We start from the raw sequence: 18,655 nt of genomic DNA, 5'->3' as shown, positions 1-18,655 counted from the left end.
CCCTGGCAGGGCTTGGGGGCGCACAGAGCTCAGGGCCACGGTGCCGGGATCACTTGGGTCCCTGTGCATGTGAGGCCCGGCCCTGGGCCCTGAGCTGCATCCATGGCACAACCGGGCAGCTGGTGTGAGCGGGCCCCAGGCTGGGGAGGGCCCGGCGCAGGCCCTGGGCTCCACCCCTGAGAACCCAGCAAGCGGCCGAGCACAGACGACGGAGACTGCAAAGGTGAAGTCAAGGGCATCTTTATTCATCGACAGGTAAAGACCGTGACTCGAGAACGCCAAACACCCGCGAGAGAACTGGAGTTGAGGTGTGTCGGAGCAACACTACACTTATTTTTGGCAAAGTGCTGTTCTGTGGAGTCTGTATAAAACTGACCATCTGAGACTCTTTCGGTATAAAAAAATTCTATGTAAAAAAACAACAACCCAGAACAAATGTAGACAGTGGCTCAAGAAAAGCAGCTGCCGTTTTCGCAGTGTGTGTGTGTGTGTGTGTGTGTGTGAGACACCAAGAAGGCACGTAGTACACAACCCGAGCTGTTCTTGCAGCCCAGGACCTCTTCTGAAAAACAAATGCTCCCGCTATGCTGAGGCCAAACAACCAGCCAAACCAACAACTTTTTCTCTTAAATAACACGCACAATTGTTGATTCAAGATACAAACCTCTGGGAGAAAACAATCTAAAGAGCAAGCACGCCCACTCACACCCGCCACATCTAATCCTGGGCCCAGCTGGTTTTCCTAATTCCATTTTGGAAAACAGACCCTACACTTCACGCGAAAAACGGGACCCAAACAACCCAATAAAACAAAACAAAAAACAAACCCCAGCAAAACTGGGCATTTAACAGTCATACTATTGGGGAAATAAAAAGTTGCAGGAAAACTCTCAAGGACACACCAAATTATCAAGTAAACTGCCTCCTTAATAATCAGTAACGTCTCCTCTGGGCCAGCTGCCGGGGCCGGCCACCTCTCCCCTGCCCCAAAACACGGGCCAAGTTTCAAGTGAAAGTGTAACAGGGCAAGGCTGGCACCAGCCCCCTTTGTAGGTTTTCTACATAAAGCATTTTTTTTTTCAACATGAAATCATAAGCATTCAAAGAAGTTGGTAAGGACACCACAGCCCATGTGGCGGGTGCCACCTCGTAAAAGAATGTCAACAGTCTGGGCCGTACACAGTGGGACAGGAACCGGAGGGGGACGTTCGTGGGGGCCAGGGTCTCCCAGGACAAGGAGTGGTCACTTAACGGATTCTACGAACACAACCAAGATTCACCTGCAAAGCCCCACGCGCTGCCCGCCAACCCTTGGGCGGCGCTGCCACCTCCGGGAGTCACGGCTCTTCTGTTTGTCTCCGCTCCGAGAGAGAAGGAGGCTGAGGACGGGGCCCCCAGCCTCAGCGCCCAGAGACGCTGCGCTTCCTTGCGGGGGGAGAGACACAGCAAAGCTGTGCAGTCCATGAACAAGGACTGCAAAGCCGGCGGCCACAACTGCAGGATGCAGGGAAGGCCAGACCTCGCCGGGCCCAGTCCCTCCGGGCCCCACACACCCCTGCCCTTGGGCCAGCCTTCCTGCCCAGCCCAGCTCGGAAGGGACGGTCCATAGCACAGGCACCGCCGGCTCACAGCGGGCCAGGGGGAGCTCGGGCGGGAAGACGCTCTGAGCAACCACGTAAACCATCGCACTGCAACAGCGAGACGAACAGCGAGCTCCTGGGGGCGTGGCCAAGCCCCTCCCGGGGCCACGTTCAGGTTGAGGTCTTAGGACCTGAGACCCCGGCCCCGGGGAGAGACCACGGAAAGTGTGGCAGCTCCTTGCCCTGAAAACAAAACAAGACAAGATCCTAGAGAGGGACAAGGCCCCTGTCGTCACCTAGGCACGAAGCACAGGAAGGCAGGCCCAGAAGGACCCGGGCCCGGGGTCAGAAGCCCTCACCTGCCCGCCCCTCGCCACTCACACACTCACTTGGAAGACAGACCCCGAGGGTCTTGCAGCTTCCACTGGGAAAACACACTCTATAGGTTGCCAACCTGCACACGCACACACGCACACACACACAAAGCTACACTAAAAATTAAAACAACTGCTCCCTTCTCTCCCCTCCTGGTAAACACAAAGAGAAAGTTCCGTGTAGCTCAGGCTGACACCACTTTATAGATTTGGCCCCTAATGCAAGGAAACAACAGCACAAACTCCACAAATAAATAAGGGGGACAAGGGCCTCCCCAGCCCCTGTCTGGGGCCCCAGGCCCTGCCCCGGCTCCCCAGCGAAGGCCACAGCTGCGCCGACGAGGTCCCCCTGAGTCCCCCTGTGGGCGGGCGGACACTGCAGGGGACAGGCTCTGCCAGGGACCGTGTGCTTTGGGCTGGAAGCGCGTCTCACTGAAGAGCAGAGGGCACGGCGGGAGGGACGCGAAGTGTGGCTGGCTCAGGGGGCCCCTCCGGTGCACGGAGAGAGCCCAGGGCGGTCTCCCGCCTGCGCCTCGCGAGCACCAACATGGGGTCGTGGTGTTGGGATGGGCACAATGGGGCCACACGGATCCCAGGTGGCCACTCCCGGGCACATGGAGCCAAGAAAGGGGTCACCCCGGGGTGCGGTGCGCCCCTGTAAACCCACAGCAGACGGGTGGTGGCCACTGGGCACAGCCAGCTGTGCTACTGGGCATGGGAGAGACATCTTCCTGCACGGGCTCACCCTCCCATCCCCCCGCGCCGAGGCCGTGGTCCCTCCCACCAGGCTTGTGACATCGGTACCACACGTGTCACCAGCACACAGCCTATCTGCTCCAGCCGAAGGTACCTGAGTTCCAGAGTGAACTGCCGGGCTCATCTGGACACCAAGCCACACCGGACACACAGCAACAGGTCAGGTTCCCCCCGAGAGCCAGTCCAGCCAGACTCCACTGTGTCCAGCGGCCACCCCGGCCTGTTAATGCTCGCATTAGTGCGGAAAGTGTGTCTGCAGTACACAGAAGAGACGGTCAAGTATTGGTCACGAAAGTGTATGGCTGGCCCTGAGAATACACCACTGCTTCCTCCCGAGACTGATTTGGTAACACCAGAGAAGCTGAAGTGGAGAGATGCCCACCTCTCCCCCGGTGGGGGAAGAAATGCCTTCAGAACACACACTCATGTCCCCCCAACAGTCTCAGACATCCCCGAACACCCAACACTGTCATTGGACCGATATGTTTCCAAAAAGAGTCTGGAAAGAATTTACAAAAGTCGGCAAGGTCAAAGGGCAAGGCATTAGGTGGCGCGTGGCTGCGGCGGGCCCTGGCTGAGTCCAAGCCGCAGCCAGTGGGCCCTCAGGGGCGGCCGCTCAGTAATTGAACTGGCGAGGGCAGGGCTGGTGCACGGCCCAGCCGCTGTGCCTGGCGTGCCGAGAGTGGCACTCCCTGGTGAGATTCTGGCGGCGGAGGCTGTTCCGGCTCAGAGACTGTCTCTCGCTGTGTTCTCGGATCCACTGCGCGGGGCGGAGGCCCTTGGGCGGCTCCAGAAACGCCGTCTGCGCAGTGAGGGTGGCCACGTAGCAGTGGATGTGGTGCCCCACGTCGCTTGCGGCGTCCCCCCTGCAACAGAGAAGCGCGGGCATGGGTGTGTCAGTAGGCCAGGGCGGGTGAGACTGAAAACGAATAACGAAAACCGGAACGGCCTGCGCCCACCCTGCGCCCAGAGTCTGCACTGGTGGGGAAGCACCCCTCGACCCGCAGGTGGCTCGTGAACCCACCGACACACGTGTCAGTCCGCTCGGTTGGACGGTGCCCAAACCAAGGCCAATGTGAGCTTTTGGTGACAGAGCCGTCTGTGTCGCGGCGCTCTGTCTGGTGGGACATCCAAGTGTGACCCACCAGTGCACGCGCCAGTGTCACCGTGCGGACAGTGAGCTGGCAGGGAGTCCGGGGCCTCAGCACCCCGGCCCCTGGGTGTCCCCCCTTCTCCGGACTCCAGCCCCTTTCTGTCCTGAGAGACCTTCTCTCGGAGGGGCGGTAGATCTGCCTAGAGAAGCCCTGGGCAGCTGCTTTTGCGAACACTCACTTCCTTTCTCATCACCCAAGAACAAAGAGTCTATTTACTTGTTTTGGGTTTGGTAACTGCTGGTGCCTGGGTAGCCCCAGGCTCTGTGGGCAGGGCTCAGGGGACCGCCGGGGGTCCTAGGGGTCAGGCTGGGCCTCCAGCAGAGCAGACGAAAGCATCTGAATTCCCAAACTTTCCAGATCAGAAAGCCGTGACACAGTGAGTCAGGCTAAAGGGCCCCCTCCTGAGGCCACAGGCACCGCAGCACCAGCACCAGCCACAAGAACATTCTAGAACAGCGGTTTCCAACATGCCAATCCCAGGTCAGTCGGAAGGCTGAAAGCCCTATTCTAGGAGACAGGTCTCCAGGCTGGATGAACTAGAAGCATGCAGCCAGCAAGTCCTCGAGGCAACAGTCTGAAGGCCCATGGGAACGCAGAACCGTCCAGTATGTTTTCTTTTTTAATTTTGTTTTGATGCTCAGAGCTTACTCCTGGTTCTGTGCTCAGGGATCACTCCTGGCAGGGCTTGGGAGACCCTGTGCGGGGCAGGGACAGAATCCGAGTTGCCGGGCGCAAGGCCAGTGCCCTCCCTGCGTGCTCTCGCCCCGGCCCAGTCCGCTTTCACACGACAGCGTGTCAAACGGGAGCGTGCTACACGTCAGCGAGAAGCACAAAGAGGCAGCCCAGGGGAAGGAGAATCCAACACGGCAAGGACAGTTACATACGTGGCCAACAGCCGCGAGAGGGAAACTCTCTTCCCCTGGGATCTGTCTGTGCGTCTTCAAAGTGTGAGAGCAGGGGAGTGGAGGAACCGGGAGGAGAAGGGGATTCAGACAGGGGCGGGGAGGCCGCGCCCCGAGTGGGGTCACACACAGTCTCAGAGGAGATACTTACTCTGCGCCCGGAGTCTTACAAGCAGCTTTTCCTGGCCCTACAAACGTTAAATGGTGAACTATTAAATCTCTGGTAAGATGAGATGCTACTTGACCCTAGCACTAGAGACGCCCACTGCTCCGTGCTCACCGGGACCCGCGCTCGTGCAGGGGCAGCCACGCCAAGGCCGGCACCCGCCTTGTGGCGGGAAGCACCCAGCTCACACACACACACATGCATACACTCATTCATGCACTTACACATGATTGGACACGCACACATGTATATGCACACACATATGCGCGCACGCACACACACACCCCTCAGCTCAGAAGCCAGCTTCAGGGACACATGAATCATTTCCTGTCCCTGGGATACAGACACACAGGCCCCCGACAGCCACACCTGCTTTCTACCTGGGTGGAGTGGGTCTTCTGAGAATTGCAGGTAAGAAAACAAGGATGGTAAACATGCAGCTATTATAAACTATAATGACTTATGTTTTGTGGTCAGGATAAATTTATCTAAAGTATGTTTTTTAATCCTTTATATATGGAAAAACACTTCTTTGGTTTGCCATCTTGTATATCTAAATATACGGTGGAAATAAAAGATGCCAAAGAATGAATACTTTCATCACATTGGAACTGCAAACATAGGGTCTGAGAGATGGTAGCGATGGTAAGGCAGTTGCCTTGCAGGTGGTCACCGCAGACTGGATCCCCAGAATCACATATGATCCCCTGAGCGCCACAAGGAGTGATCCCTGAGCACAGAGCCAGGAGACCCCTGAGCACAGAGCCAGGAGTGATCCCCTGAGCACCGCCAGGAGAGACCCCTGAGCACAGAGCCAGATGTGAGTCCCTCAAACAAACCAAAAAAAGAAACTGCAAACGTGAAACTGGATGAATGCCCTGGGTCAGCTCACAGAATATTTTCCATGAAATATTCTGGGTCTATGTGGGGAAAACTGAACAGAGTTTAGACAGTAGATGAAGTGAAATTTTACCGGAAAACAAAGCCAAACAAGAAACAAAACAGAGCCCACGTAAAACGGCAGGTTCTAAGCTCCGCCGGGAGGAAGGGCGCTCGGGAGCCATCTGGGCAAGGAATCAGCATGAGGAGTTTCCTCTCCTGTATCTTCGCAGAGGGTTGGGCTTGGGGTTTGGTTCCAGGTCACACCCAGCAGTGCTCCGGGGTCACTGCAGGAGGGGCTCAGAGGCCTAGACAGGGTCCTGGGGATCAGAGCTGGGTCATGCGAATAGAACCCGACCCGCTGTCCTGTGGCTCAGGAGCCGCAGCTCCTCACTGCGGGTAACACGCGTGCTGCTTCTGCGGGTACTTCATGCCGCTGGCCACATGCACACACGCGCACACTTCACACACCACAAAGCAAACACCCAAGCACGTGACTCTGGGGCGGGAATCGGAAGGGGGTGTCCACAGAGCTCAGGACACCCTGGCTGGCTGGAACCCTCTCGATTCAGCCTGCCTGAGTCCTGAGTGCTTCCCCGAGGGGCCCGGGACCACCAGGCGCCACATGGCACAGCCCGAGAGGGTAGCAGCAGATCGGAGAAGAGTCAAGGAACAGGCTGCCAGGGATGCCCATTTCCCAACAGCAAGAACAGCAGGTGGAGGGCAACACTGTCGTCCCGAGAGCTGGACACTGGGTCACTCAAGCACACACCACGGGTGACCGCGTGGGGCACGTGCCCAGAACCGCTCCCGAGGGGTCCCCTCACCGGCATATTTGACTCCGGGCGGAGACTGAGCTAGAGCTGGACACTCACTCCCCGGCCCCCGTCGGCTGCACCCACAGACCCAGGCCGCCTCTCAGCTCGCTCTGGACACGACCGTCGCTGCTACCCTCGCACCTCCTGGTGTTTCCCGGGCTGTCGACCCATCTGCCTGCCAAGCACCGGGAACCCCCCTCCCATGCCACAGGAAGACAGGTGGCGGGTATGAAAGCACCTTTATGGGGCCGGAGCGATAGTCCAGTGGGCAGGGCGTTTGCCTTGCACGCGGCTGACCTGGGTTCGACCCCCGGCATCCCATATGGTCCCCCGTGCACTGCAAGGAGTAATTCCTGAGTGCGGAGCCAGGAGTAACCCCTGAGCATCGCTGGGTGTGACCCAAAAAACAAAAAAATAAATAAATAAAAAGGAAAAAGGAAAGCACCCCTGTTGTGGCAGACGCGACTCTGAGCAACAGTTTTGGTGGTCCGGGTAACAAAGCCCCCGTGCTTCCCTGTCAGGGGGCTCAGGGTGGGGGGTCGAGTGCCACTCGGGGTGAGCCGGCTGGAAGAGAAGATGGCCTGGCGGTGGTTACTAGCCCGAGTGTGCCGCCCTGGGCAATCCGGTCTTTTTACGGGGTGGGCGGGGGGGGGGGGTTGCCAAGTACTGCCAGGAGTCAGCCCTGAGCATCGCCGGGGGTGGCCCCAAGAGCAAAACCCAAACCAGAACAATCAACCACCTCTTGGACTCCTGCACACAGGGGCCGACTGGCGAGGTAGGCTGCGCCCGTACCTGGGGCCCGGGAACTCCTCGGGGCTGGCGCTGTGCACGGCGTACACGGACATGCTGGGGTGCTCGATGAGGAGGTTCTCCAGGGGGCTGGTCTCCACCTTAAGGGCGGTGCCCCCCGCAGCTGTGAAGCAGGGCGGCGGTGTGACGAACCAGCTCTCCTCCAGGAAGCAGGACTCGCTGGCCTCGGCCAGGCACTCCAGGGAGGCGGGCAGGCAGGAGAACACGGCCGGGGGGTCGGGGGGTGGCTCGGCCCCAATGTCTGCTTCTTCCTCATCATCGTCTTCGGCCGAGAAAGCAGGGCAAGTGTCTGGGGAGGCGGGCCAGGAGGAGCGTTTCCGGCAGATCCAGGTCGGAGCACAGAGAAAGAGGGGACAGTACTGTTAGCCAAAGCTCACGGCCGTCCCTTTGCTTAGCTCAGACCCAGGGCGCTCCCGCCCCCTGCCCTCCCACTGACAATGACTGGGCCTTCATTCTTCATTTTCTTTTTTTTTGGGGGGGGTACCACACCCAGTAATGCTCAGGGTTTACTCCTGGCTCTGTGCTCAGGAATTACTCCCAACTGTGCTCAGGGGACCACATAGGATGCCAGGGAATCGAACTCAGGTCAGCCACCTACAAGGCAAACAGCCTGCCTGCTCTGACCCCTAACCACAATTTCTGAGTACACAGGTAAATGTATCTGTGTGTGTGCGCGCGCGCATGTGTGTGTGCACATGCGTGTGTGTGTGTACGCGTGCCTGTGTGCTTCTGTGGGTGTCAGTTCTTTGCATTCTGCTGAATAAAGCTGACGCGTGTGTGCGCGTGTGCAGTGGGTGGGGGTGCTCACTGTAATGAGAGGGTCCCCAGACATGTGTCTGACTCGCCAAACTGCCAAGTCTGCTGCGGGCTGCTCCCACTGACACAGGGGCCGGCACAGGACGTTTCCTGCCGTTCTGCCCTGGACAGACTCATGTTAATTTACCCGACACTCTCGAAACCTTTGGAACCATCGGCAATCCTGGCGCACCTGCGTGACCCCGCCCCTTACCGATGAAGTCCACGAGGACCCACTCCTCGTCCTCCTGCTCACGGAACTCGGGCTCCCGGCTGGAAGACACGTCCGAGTCGCCCACAAACATTCTGTTCAGTCTCTGGAACATCGTTAAGGCAAGAGTGAGATTTTGGCTCTTTGTCGCTGAGATTTCAAAACCCTGACAGTTCAGCAGGCGCCGGGCAGGAGAGAAAGTGCTGGTGGTGCTTCTTCAGGTGAGGGGAGTGGCGGGGGGGATCATTGTTCCTGAGAGAGAGAGAGAGAGCTCTTCAGATCATCATGCATTTATCTTACATGTGCCTGTACAGTTTTATTTTTTTGTTCTGAACCCCCACTAGGAAGTGCTCAGAGCTTACCCTGACTCTGCTCAGGGGTCACTTCTGGCAGTGCTCAGAGGGTCTGATGCGGTGAAGGGCCTCGGCCAGTGCCGGCCCACCGCACTATCTCTCCAGCCCCCCGTAGATGGTTTTAAAAGTACACGCGCGCACACGAATGCACACAAACACATGCGCGCACGCCTGTGCCAACTTCTCAATGCTCTTCTGACTTGAGCCATCGCATCCCTCCCCGGTGCAACCCCAGGAACTGCACACGCAACCCGGGTCCTGAACCCAACCGACACAAGCTGGTTCCTCTTCCCATCGGTGCTTTTCTCTCTTGGTGCGTGTGAAGGCAAGTCCCACCTCTGCCGGAGAGCACAGAAGCTGGTACCCAGGAGATCCGCCGCGGCGAAGGGACCACAGTTCCACACGTCCCGCCTGCGGCCTTTTCTCTCTAAGACTGGGAGGCGGCCCGAGGACAAGTCAAAGCTCCTTCCAATAGTGCAGTGGGAGGGCGCTCGCCTCGGACATGGCTGACCAGGGTTCGACCCCCGGCATCCCAGATGGCCCCCCGAGCCTACCAGGTGTGACCTCTGAGCCCAGAACTAGGAGTGAGCCCTGAATACTGCCAGGTGTGGCCCCCAGGCCATTTTCCTGGCTGGCCTGGCCATGCCCGAGCTGTGGCCCAGGGTACGAGACAACCCTCGCATGTGCCCCACGTGTCCTGGGCACGACCCCCTCCATGCGGGTGCTGCTCGATTGAGCGCCTTCGAGAGCACCGGGCCCGGGGGCCTCATGGGATGCTGGGGAGTGAAGCTGGCTGGCAAGACCCAGCCCGTGCCCTCCCCGCTGTGCTGCACCCCCGAAACACGCGTGCACGCTACACAACTCTGCACTCACCCCCGCATCCCCCAATACCCCCAACGGCAACGCAAGCCCCTCAGTCAGGAGCTCGCACCCGACACCTCTGGCTCCCCACCCGCCCCTCTCCCGCTCACCCCTCCTCACCCGTCTTCGCGGCCCTGAGGACCCCAGCTGGCCTCGGGCTCTGCCTGCCCATCGCACCCCCCCGCCCTGAGAATCCCAGCCGCAGACCCCGGTTCTCTCTCTCAATGCGGTGACACGGCACTGCTGAGAATGACCTCCACCCGGTCCCTGGGGGCCACCCTCGGAGGAGAGACGCCTCGCCCGGCCACTGGCCACTGCCACAGGGGGCGGCTGGGCGTCAGCAGAGCTGCCGGAGGAGGGGGAAAGGAAGGCGGTGGGGTGTGGGGTGGGGGCACCTCGGGGGGGTTCAGGGGTCCAGGCTGGAACCCGACCCCGAGGGGTCTTGTGGCTGTCCCCAGGTATGGCCTGGCAGGTGGGGGAGGGGCGGGGGCACCATCTGGACCTGCTGGACTGTGGGATCCCGGGCTCAGGCCGAGAGGTAGCTGAGTGTGGCCGGTGCCGGGTGCGCGGGGGCCGCTGTGGGCACAGACTGGGGACTGGCCTCACCCGCCGGACGCTCGGGTCTGTTCACCACTGAGCGGAGGGGACTAGTCCCGCTCTCGGGCCCAGGTGGCCACGTGGCCACCCTGTGGCCGCGGTTCCCGTAGATGCTGTGTGCGCACGTGTCGGCTACGCGCTGTCCCCGCCTGCTGATCGTCACCCAGGGTGAACGGGAACTGTTCCTGGCACAGCCCCCACGTTCCTGCCCAGCCTCCTTCTCCCTGAGAAAAAAGTGGGATCCTCTTTCCCGCACCCCAGGCTGCCGGCACGCTAAGGCAAGTGCAGCCCTGGGCTGGCGAACCCCAAAGCTCGGAGCACCGCCAGATGGGGGCCCCCTCCTGGGCCAAGACTGACCCCTAGCTCCGTGCTGAGGGATCACTCCCGGGGAATGCCCCGAGACTCAGCCATTCTCCCGGGGCTGCGCAGTGGCGCTGTGTGAGGGAGACCTGCATTACCTGCACCCGCCTCCCCTCTGCCCTGCGGCCTCTGGCAAATGTACACAAACACACAAGTCACGTGTCTGCTGGCCAAGGCGAGCCTCCTGACCCCAGTGACACCCAACCCCGCCGACCAACCACACACAGCTGGGGGGAAGGGGAGCGGTCCTACTTGTGCTCCACAGTGAGGCAGACCCTCCTCACCCTACCCCTCAACACACAATTCGTGAGCCTAAGGTGATGACAAGCAGAGAACATTCTAGAAAGCGCTGGCACCATTTCTCAGGGCCAGATCTTCAAAACACAGCTCAGGACTAGGCCACTGCAAAGCAGCAGTGGGCTGGGGGAGGGGGGTGGGGGGGGGGGACACGCCGGCTGTTCTGGAAGCATCTGCCAATTTTCTGAGGGTCTCAAGAGCAGGGGTGGAGGGGGATGTCGCGCCCCAGGAACAGAAAGTAAAAGCTGTTTCAGAAAGTTTCATCAGCATGCACCTGGGCCACGTTCGCCCTTCCCCCTTCGGGCACCACCCCTTCCGAGGACCTAGCAAAAACACAGGGCAGAGGGAGGGCGCTGGCCTTGCACACGGCCAACCAGGGTTGGATCCCCGGCACCCCATATAGCCCCACCCCCCGAGCACCATCGGGAGTGACTCCTGAGAAGTAGAGCCAGGAGGGGCTCTGAAACCAAAAGAAACACAAAAATCCCAAACCAACCCCCCAGCCCCCCCATGTCCATCTCAACAGCTGATGCACAAGCCCACATCAGAGAAAAGGGAAGAGGAAGGAAGACGGTTACAATGACTCGCCTTGTGGCAATCTGCGGGCCGGGTCACTTCATCCTAGCGCTTTCTACCCACCGCGTCTTTTTGCCCACTTCTGTTTCCTTTTGTTATTTTCTCCCGCCCTGTGCCCTCGGCCAGCTCCCGGCGGGGCTGAGCCTGCGGGTGGCGGTACCGCTCCTTGGGCTCGGTGCTGGCCCACCGTACCCAGTACCCTGTGTGTCCTCCAAACGGGGGTGACGGTGCCAAGCTGAGGACTGAGAGTCCCATCATCACCTAGAGAGGGGGGCTCCGGCCAGGGCTGGGGGTCCACGCAGCGCGGGCGCGGCCGGCCGGGAGCCCCGCGGCCAGCAGGCGGCCCCAGCGCGCCTTCCCGGGCGGGCCGAGCCGGAGCCGGTCCCGGGCCGGGAGCAGCGGGGGCTTCTGGGCCCTCCCGAAGGCTCAGGTGGCCGCTGGCTGCCCACACACCTGCCGGCCAGGCCCTGGGCTTCGGGTGGACACGAGGCGGCCGGCGCCGGGGCGCCCGGGGCCGGGAGCCGCGGGAGGAGCAGCCGCCGGACAGGGGAGCGCGCGGCGGGCCCGCCCGCAGGACCCGGCCGGGCTCCCTCGGCCCGCGGGCTCGCGCTCAGAGCCGCTCTCGGCCGCCGGCCGGCGCAGGGGGTCCCGGGGCTGGCGGAGACCCCGCGGGAGGGCTGCAGGCCCAGGGCGCGCCGGGTCCGCAGGGTCGCGATGGGGCAGCTGGGGGGGGGGGGGGCGCAGGGGCGGGCGGGGCACGATGCGGGCAGCCCGGGAGCTGCAGCCGGGGCCGGGGCCGGGGCCGGGGTCGGGGTCGGGGTCGGGACCCGGGCCGGGGTCTGGGTCGGGGCCGGGGCCGGGCCGGGGGCGGGCCCGGGCGGGGGTCGGCGCGGGCCGGACACTTACGCGGCGCGGGGCTCCGCGGGCGGCTCGGCGCGGCCGGCCCGGCTCGGCTGCTTCGGTTCGGTCCGGCCCGCTCCCGCTCCCGCCGGCCGCCCGGCTGCTCCTTTGTTGGGCGCCGGGAACAGCTGATCGCGCCGCCCCGCCCGCCCGGCGCCCGCCAATGGGCAGCGCGGGGGCCCCGGGGCCGCGCGGCCACAGGTTGTCACCAACGCACGTGACCTGGCCCCCCGCCCGGCGACGCCCGGCGCAGACAAGCCCGGGCAACAAAGCGGGCAGGGAGCGGCGGGCGAGGGAGGGCGCGGGGAGGGGCAGGGGCACGGGGGAGGGCAGCAGCGGAGGGGACAGGGGCACAGGGGAGAGGAGGGGAGAGGAGGGGAGGGCAGCAGGGAGAGGAAGGGAGGGCAGCAGGGGAGGAAGAGGAAGGGCAACAGGGGAGGTTGGGAGGGCAGCAGGGGAGTGGGGAGGAGGGAGGGTCCTGAGTTGTAGGGGGAGTGGGAAAGGAGGAAGAGGAATGAGAGAACAGGAGGGGAGGGGTAGAAAGAGGAGAGGGGGGAAGGGAGGTGGGAGGAAAAGAGAGGGGAGGCAGGAGGAGGGAAGGGAGGCTGAGAGGGGGAGGGAAGGGGAGGAGTGGAGGAGGGCAAGGGGAGAGAGGTGGGGAGATAAGGAGGGGGGAGGGGGAGAGGAGAGAGGGCTGCTGGGTGAGGAGGGGTGTGAGGAGGAGCCCCACCCACATGGCCATGGGGGGTCCCAGATCTGTGGCACAAAGGGACACAAAGCACCTAAAAAAATTTTTTTTGGCCATGGCTGGCAATGCTCAGGAGTTACTCCTGGCTCTGTGCTCAGGAATTACTCCTGGTGGTGCTCGGGGGACCCTATGGGGTGCTGGGGATGGAGGCCAGGTCAGCCCTGTACGGTGCCAGCGCCCTCCCCTCTGTGCTCTCTCCGGCCCCACAAAACACTTAAAGACGTTGGAGGTGGCAGCGTCTCTCCAGAGGGGCCAGAGCAGACGACAGTGGGCGGTGCTGGTGGGCACTGCTGACTCAGGTTTGACCCCGCACCCCAGGGAGGGCCCGGCGGGAGGCATCCCTGAGTGTAGAGCAAGCCCTGAGCACCGCTGGGAGTAGCCCCTCACCCCCCCCACACACACACACCAGAACAAAATACAGATGCGGGGCCTGTGAGGCCCGCAGGCGGGTGCTGGGGAGAGGCCCCCATTCTCTGGCTCAGCGGGCAGCAGAGCCGGTCCCTGTGGGGCGGGTGCAGCCTGGCCCGCCAAGGCTGAGGGTCACGGTCAGGGGATTAGGGGGCTCCCCTGGGCCTGGACCCAGAGAGCCCCTCTGCACCCCTCCATCTGCGGAGTCGAGGGCTCCCCAGCACTCTGCTTCCCCAGCCACTGGCCCTGAGAAAGGATGAGACGTTGGTGGGTCTGTGGAGGGGAGGCTCGCGCACCCAGGCTCTGCCGGAACCAGCGTGTCCCCCCACCCTCACTGGAAGGGAAAGCCAGTGGCCTGTCCAGTCCACAATCACTGTAGCACTGTCATCCGCTGCTCATCAATTTGCTCGAGCGGGCACCAGTAACATCTCCATGTGTCTCCATCGTGAGACTTGTTACTGTTTTGGCATATTGAGTACGCCATGGGTAGCTTGCCAGGCTCTACTGTGCGGGCAAGATATTCTTGGTAGCTTGCCAGGCTCTCTGAGAGGGGCGGAGGAATCGAACCCAGGTCAGCCGTGTCCAAGGTGAATGCCCTACCCACTGTGCTATCGCTCCAGCCCCCAATCCAGCAATATTATCTTTATTTTAATTTTTGTTTTGGGTCACACCCAGTGAGTGATGCTCAGGGGTTACTCTTCTCTCTGCACTCAGAAATCACTTCTGGCCTCTGGGGACCATATGGGATGCCACGGACCCAACCGAGTCAGTCGACTGCAAGGCAATTGCCCTACCCTCTGTACCATCGCTCCAGCCCACCACCTTTATTTTTTTCCCTAAATTTTTCTTTCTTTTGTTTTTGGGCCACCCTGGTGGTCACTTTTGGCAAAGCACAGGGGATGGAACCCAGGCTGGTCGCATTGTGTGTATAGCGCACTCTCTCCCGCCCCACAGCCCACCTTCGAAGGATGCAGATCACACAGGACCAGGGACCCAAGGCCTGACCCAAACCAGGCGCCCGCCCACTTTGTGAGGCCGGTCCACGCCCGCAGAGCTGAGGGCGCTCTGACGCCAGGGCTGGCCCATCTCCTTCCCGGAGCAGCAGGCCGGTGATGGGCACTGGCTGGTGGTCAGGGTGCAGAGAACCGGGCGAGGTGGGTCACAGACCTCCAGCCGCTGCCCACAGGAGTCCCAGGCTGGCCCCATGACCACACTGGGGTTCAGCAGAGGAAACCGTCTCAGACTTCCGAGTCTGTTGAGAAGGACCCCACGGGGGTCTCAGATCCATGACTGAGTCTGGGCTCAGAGTCCCTCGTCCCCCTGTGGCTAAGGGAAGGCCGCAGAGAAAGAGCAGACACGTGTGGTGGTCAGCTTCCAGGGACAGCCGACAGGCCTCCGAGTCCTGACTCATTCTCACGCCGCCTCAGCGCCCACCTCTCTGAAGGCACCATCCGGTGGATGCTTCTAGAAGCAGCAGCAGGGCACCGGGAACGTGGCCCTCAGCTGTCCTAGCCTGCGAGGGGCCACTGTCCAGGCCACCGTCCAGGTCTTGCTCACGGTTATCTCGGAGTCCCTCTGCGCTTTCTCTGCTCCTGCTGACATGCTCTCTGCCCACCGGCCTGGGCCTCGGCCTCGCTCAGCTGGGCCAGGCGGCCAGAGGGTTCGGCACTACGGGCAGCATCCTCCCGCAGTGCTGGGCGCCGAAAAGAATAGAGGGCGCTTGGTCCTAGAGGGGGCTTCAGGACGGTTTTCACTTCCCTGTCACGTGCATACACACACACATACATGCACACACATATGCATACACACGTGTGCGCGCACACACGCACATGCACACACATGCACATATGTACACATACGTGCACACACGCACACACATGCACACACAGGCGTGCACACACACAGATGCACACTCGGGTGCCTGCGCACACGCACACGCACACCCCCTGCCTTCCTCCTGCTTGCGTGCGTGTTGGCAAGGGTAACCCCGGCTCGTGGGCACTGACTCTCCGAGCCTGGTGCTGCCCCCGAGCAGAGCTGCCTGGACACGGGCCAAGCTGTCAGAGGCCCAGCTGCGGGGCAGCCTGTTTGGCCCACAAGGGCCCCACGGGGGTCCAGCCAGGGCAGCGCACTCCTAGAAATCACAGGCTCCACAGTTCCCAGGGCCGGGCTGACCCCTGCTGGGCGGGCAGGGGGCGGGGAGGGTGGCCCTCCCGCCTTGTTTTCCAGGCAGCTCAATACACTCCCTTAGCCGCCAACAAAAGGGCGCCAGGCCCACGGGGCAGGGCTGGCTTCTGTCGCCCAGCTCTCTCTGGACAATGCAGGAGCCTGAGGAGGAGGAGCCTGGACACTGGGCTGGGAGCCACAGGGCCGCACCGGGCCCCCCTCTGTCCTGGGGAAAGGCGGGACATGCCCGGGCCCCCCTCTGTCCTGGGGAAAGGCGGGACGTGCTGGTCCATCCCCCACCACCACGGCCTCCCAGGGGCAGCGTGCTGTCTGCCGGGGAGAATAATTCTGCTCCATGGCACTGTAGAAGCTGCCGGCAGATCCCGGTCCTGGGAAGGGGGCTGGCCAGGCTCAGGGGCTGGGGGCGCATCCCACCTGCACCAGCAGCCTCTGCACGGAAGCCCATTCTTTTCTTTCTGATTTTTGGGCCACACTGGGCAGTGCTCAGATCTGACTCCTGACTCTGCTCGTTCCTGGCTGGCTCGGGGGAACTAAGGGAGGTCAGGGATTGAGCCCGGTCAGCAAGCGCCCTGTCTACAGTGCGCTCTCTCTCTCTCTCTCTCTCTCTCTCTCTCTCTCTCTCTCTCTCTCTCTCTCTCTCTCTCTCTCTCTCTGGGGAGGGGGCAGTGCGGGGAGTGAAGGTCACCCCTGACCCTTGTCCAAACCCCCAGTGGGCAGGGTGGGTGGGTCCAGCACTTCTCACCAGCTGCAGTCAGGGGACCTTGTCACGCCCCTTGTCACCTCCCATCTTAGTATCTGACCCGCTGTCTGTTCCCCAAAGCAGAGCAGGGCTCCTGGCCCCAGGGGCACTGAGCAGTAGGGGGATGGTGATAGTCCTGGGGACAATTGTGGCTGTTTATGTTCGGTTAAAGCAGGTAGATTTCCGGGCCAGGACATAGCACAGCGGTAAGGTGCTGCCTCGTATGTGGCCAACCCAGGTTTGATCCCTGACATTCCTTATGGTCCCCCGAGCCACCAGGATTGATCCCTGAGGGCAGAGCCAGGAGTAAGCCCTGAGCACTGCTGGGTGTGACCCCAAAATAAAATAAAACAGGGGCGGGAGTGATAGTACAGCAGGTAAGGTGCTTGCCTTGCACGCATTCGACCTGGGTTCGATCCCCGGCACCCCTATGGGGTCCCCCTAGCACCACCAAGAGTAATTTCTGAGCACGGAGCCAGGGGTAACCCTTGAGCACTGTTAGATGTGCCCCCCCAACATAGAAACAAAAAGGTTTATTTCCGTGAGGAGGGGCGGTTGAGTGATAATTTTCTTTCTCCTTTTGGAGGGAGGGGCCTGGTTCTTGGGCTACACCTGGCAGTGCTCAGGGGTCACTGCTGCCTGTGCTTGAGGGACTGTCTGAGGAGCCGGGAGGGAGCCAGCTTGACTGTGTACGAAGCCCTCTCTCTCTGCTGCCTTCTCTCCGCCCTGAGATTTTCTTCCCTGAGAAGGGGGCAGTAAGCCAAACTCATGTGGGCACCCCTGCCCCTAGCCATGAGGTGGTTAGAAATAAACTTCTGAAGAGGGGGGCTGCATTGTGGCTGCGACGCCAGGAAGGGGTGGGAAGAGGGGACCACCCTCTTGGCAGGAAACAGACCCCCTCCCCCGCCACACGCACTCCACCCCCGGACCTGGGGCGCTTTCTCCAGCTTCTGTTCAAGTTGAAGGCCTTGAGGTCTTCAGGTAAACGCACAGAGAAACACCAGTCAGGCATAGGGGCAGGGTGCTAAGGCAGCCGCCAGGCCTGACTGTGTGCGGGCTGGTTGCTAACTAACCTAGCGGATGTGAACAGGGCCACCGCTGACCCCTCTCTGGCCAGTCACTGAATGGCTCTTCTGTAGAAGGTTCTTTCCGGGGCTCAGAGGGGTGAGGGGTGATGGGCTCAGAGGGGTGAGGGGTGATGGGCTCAGAGGAGTGAGGGGTGGCAGACTCACAGGAGTGAGGGGAGGCGGGCTCACAGGGGTGAGGGGTGGCGGTCTCGCAGGCTAAGCGGTGGCAGGCTCATGGCAGGGAAAGGAAGAGAAGCTGAGGGGCTCTTTGGCCTGCTGGGTCAGTGCCCGCCACCATGCAGACCGCCCAGAGAGAGGGCTACTAGCTTTGCGTTGCTGCTGCCTGGCCCGGTCCTCTGTGCGGTTGCATCCGGTTACATCATCAGCTCTGTCGCCAGAGGCCACTCTCTGCCCAGCACCAGGTGAGGCACCAATGGCCTGGCCACACGGCCTGGCGGAGGACAGGTGTTAGAACAAATCAGTCGTTAAACTTTGGCTTCACATTCTGTTCAGGCAGACCGAGCCCCGGAGAAGCCGCACCTGTGAGACCCTCCCTCATGGGCCTGCGGGAGACCCTCACGGACCCTGGATGTGGAGTCACATGGTCCGTGTGGTGTGCCACTGTCTCCCTGCATGCAGCTGTCCCTGCCGTCCCCCTGTCCCCGCCGGGGCTGCGCTGTCTTCTGTCCCGCGGCGACTTGGCCATGGGAAGAGCCCGGCCCGGTGGGGAGCAGAAGGGCTTCCCGGGTCTGCCTGCTGGGATGTGATCTGGACTGGGCAGTGCTGGGCAGGGACCGTCGCCCCCTGGCGCCCAGAGCCGGAGGCCGCAGCATCAGCCCGAAGCCCCTCTCCGGCGCCTGGAGCTTTTGCTCCGACACAAACCTGACCAGGCCCTCCTGGGCTCACTCCAGCACCTGCCACGGGCGGGGCAGCTGCAAACATTTGTTCTTGATAAGGGCAGCCTGCGCCCCCTCTCTCCCGCACCCTCCCAACTCTGGGTCTCCGGGTGCCTGCGCTTCCCCTGTGGCCTTCACGCTCCACTAAACCGTGTGTGGCCCCCCAGATTAGCCTGGAAAGGCCAGCGTCAAGACCACCTTATCCCGGGGCTGGAGCAATA

The 18,655-nt window shown here is 61.7% G+C and overlaps 1 protein-coding gene across 1 annotated transcript; it reads right to left on the bottom strand.

The window, feature by feature from the left end:
- Positions 1-224: 224 nt before the first annotated feature.
- On the bottom strand, positions 225-12,535 carry TP53INP1 (tumor protein p53 inducible nuclear protein 1). Its single transcript, XM_055127793.1, has 4 exons — positions 12,396-12,535; positions 8,449-8,697; positions 7,422-7,728; positions 225-3,576 (listed from the first exon to the last, which is right to left on the bottom strand). The coding sequence occupies exons 2-4, from the start codon at positions 8,558-8,560 to the stop codon at positions 3,327-3,329; spliced, it is 669 nt and encodes a 222-aa protein (XP_054983768.1). The 5' UTR covers positions 8,561-8,697; positions 12,396-12,535; the 3' UTR covers positions 225-3,326.
- Between the last annotated feature and the right edge of the window lie 6,120 nt (positions 12,536-18,655).

The sequence above is a fragment of the Sorex araneus genome, chromosome 2, assembly GCF_027595985.1.
Source record: "Sorex araneus isolate mSorAra2 chromosome 2, mSorAra2.pri, whole genome shotgun sequence".
NCBI lineage: Eukaryota > Metazoa > Chordata > Mammalia > Eulipotyphla > Soricidae > Sorex > Sorex araneus.
Note: the sequence above shows the minus strand (reverse complement) of the source record. Positions and strands in the feature narration are given on the sequence as shown.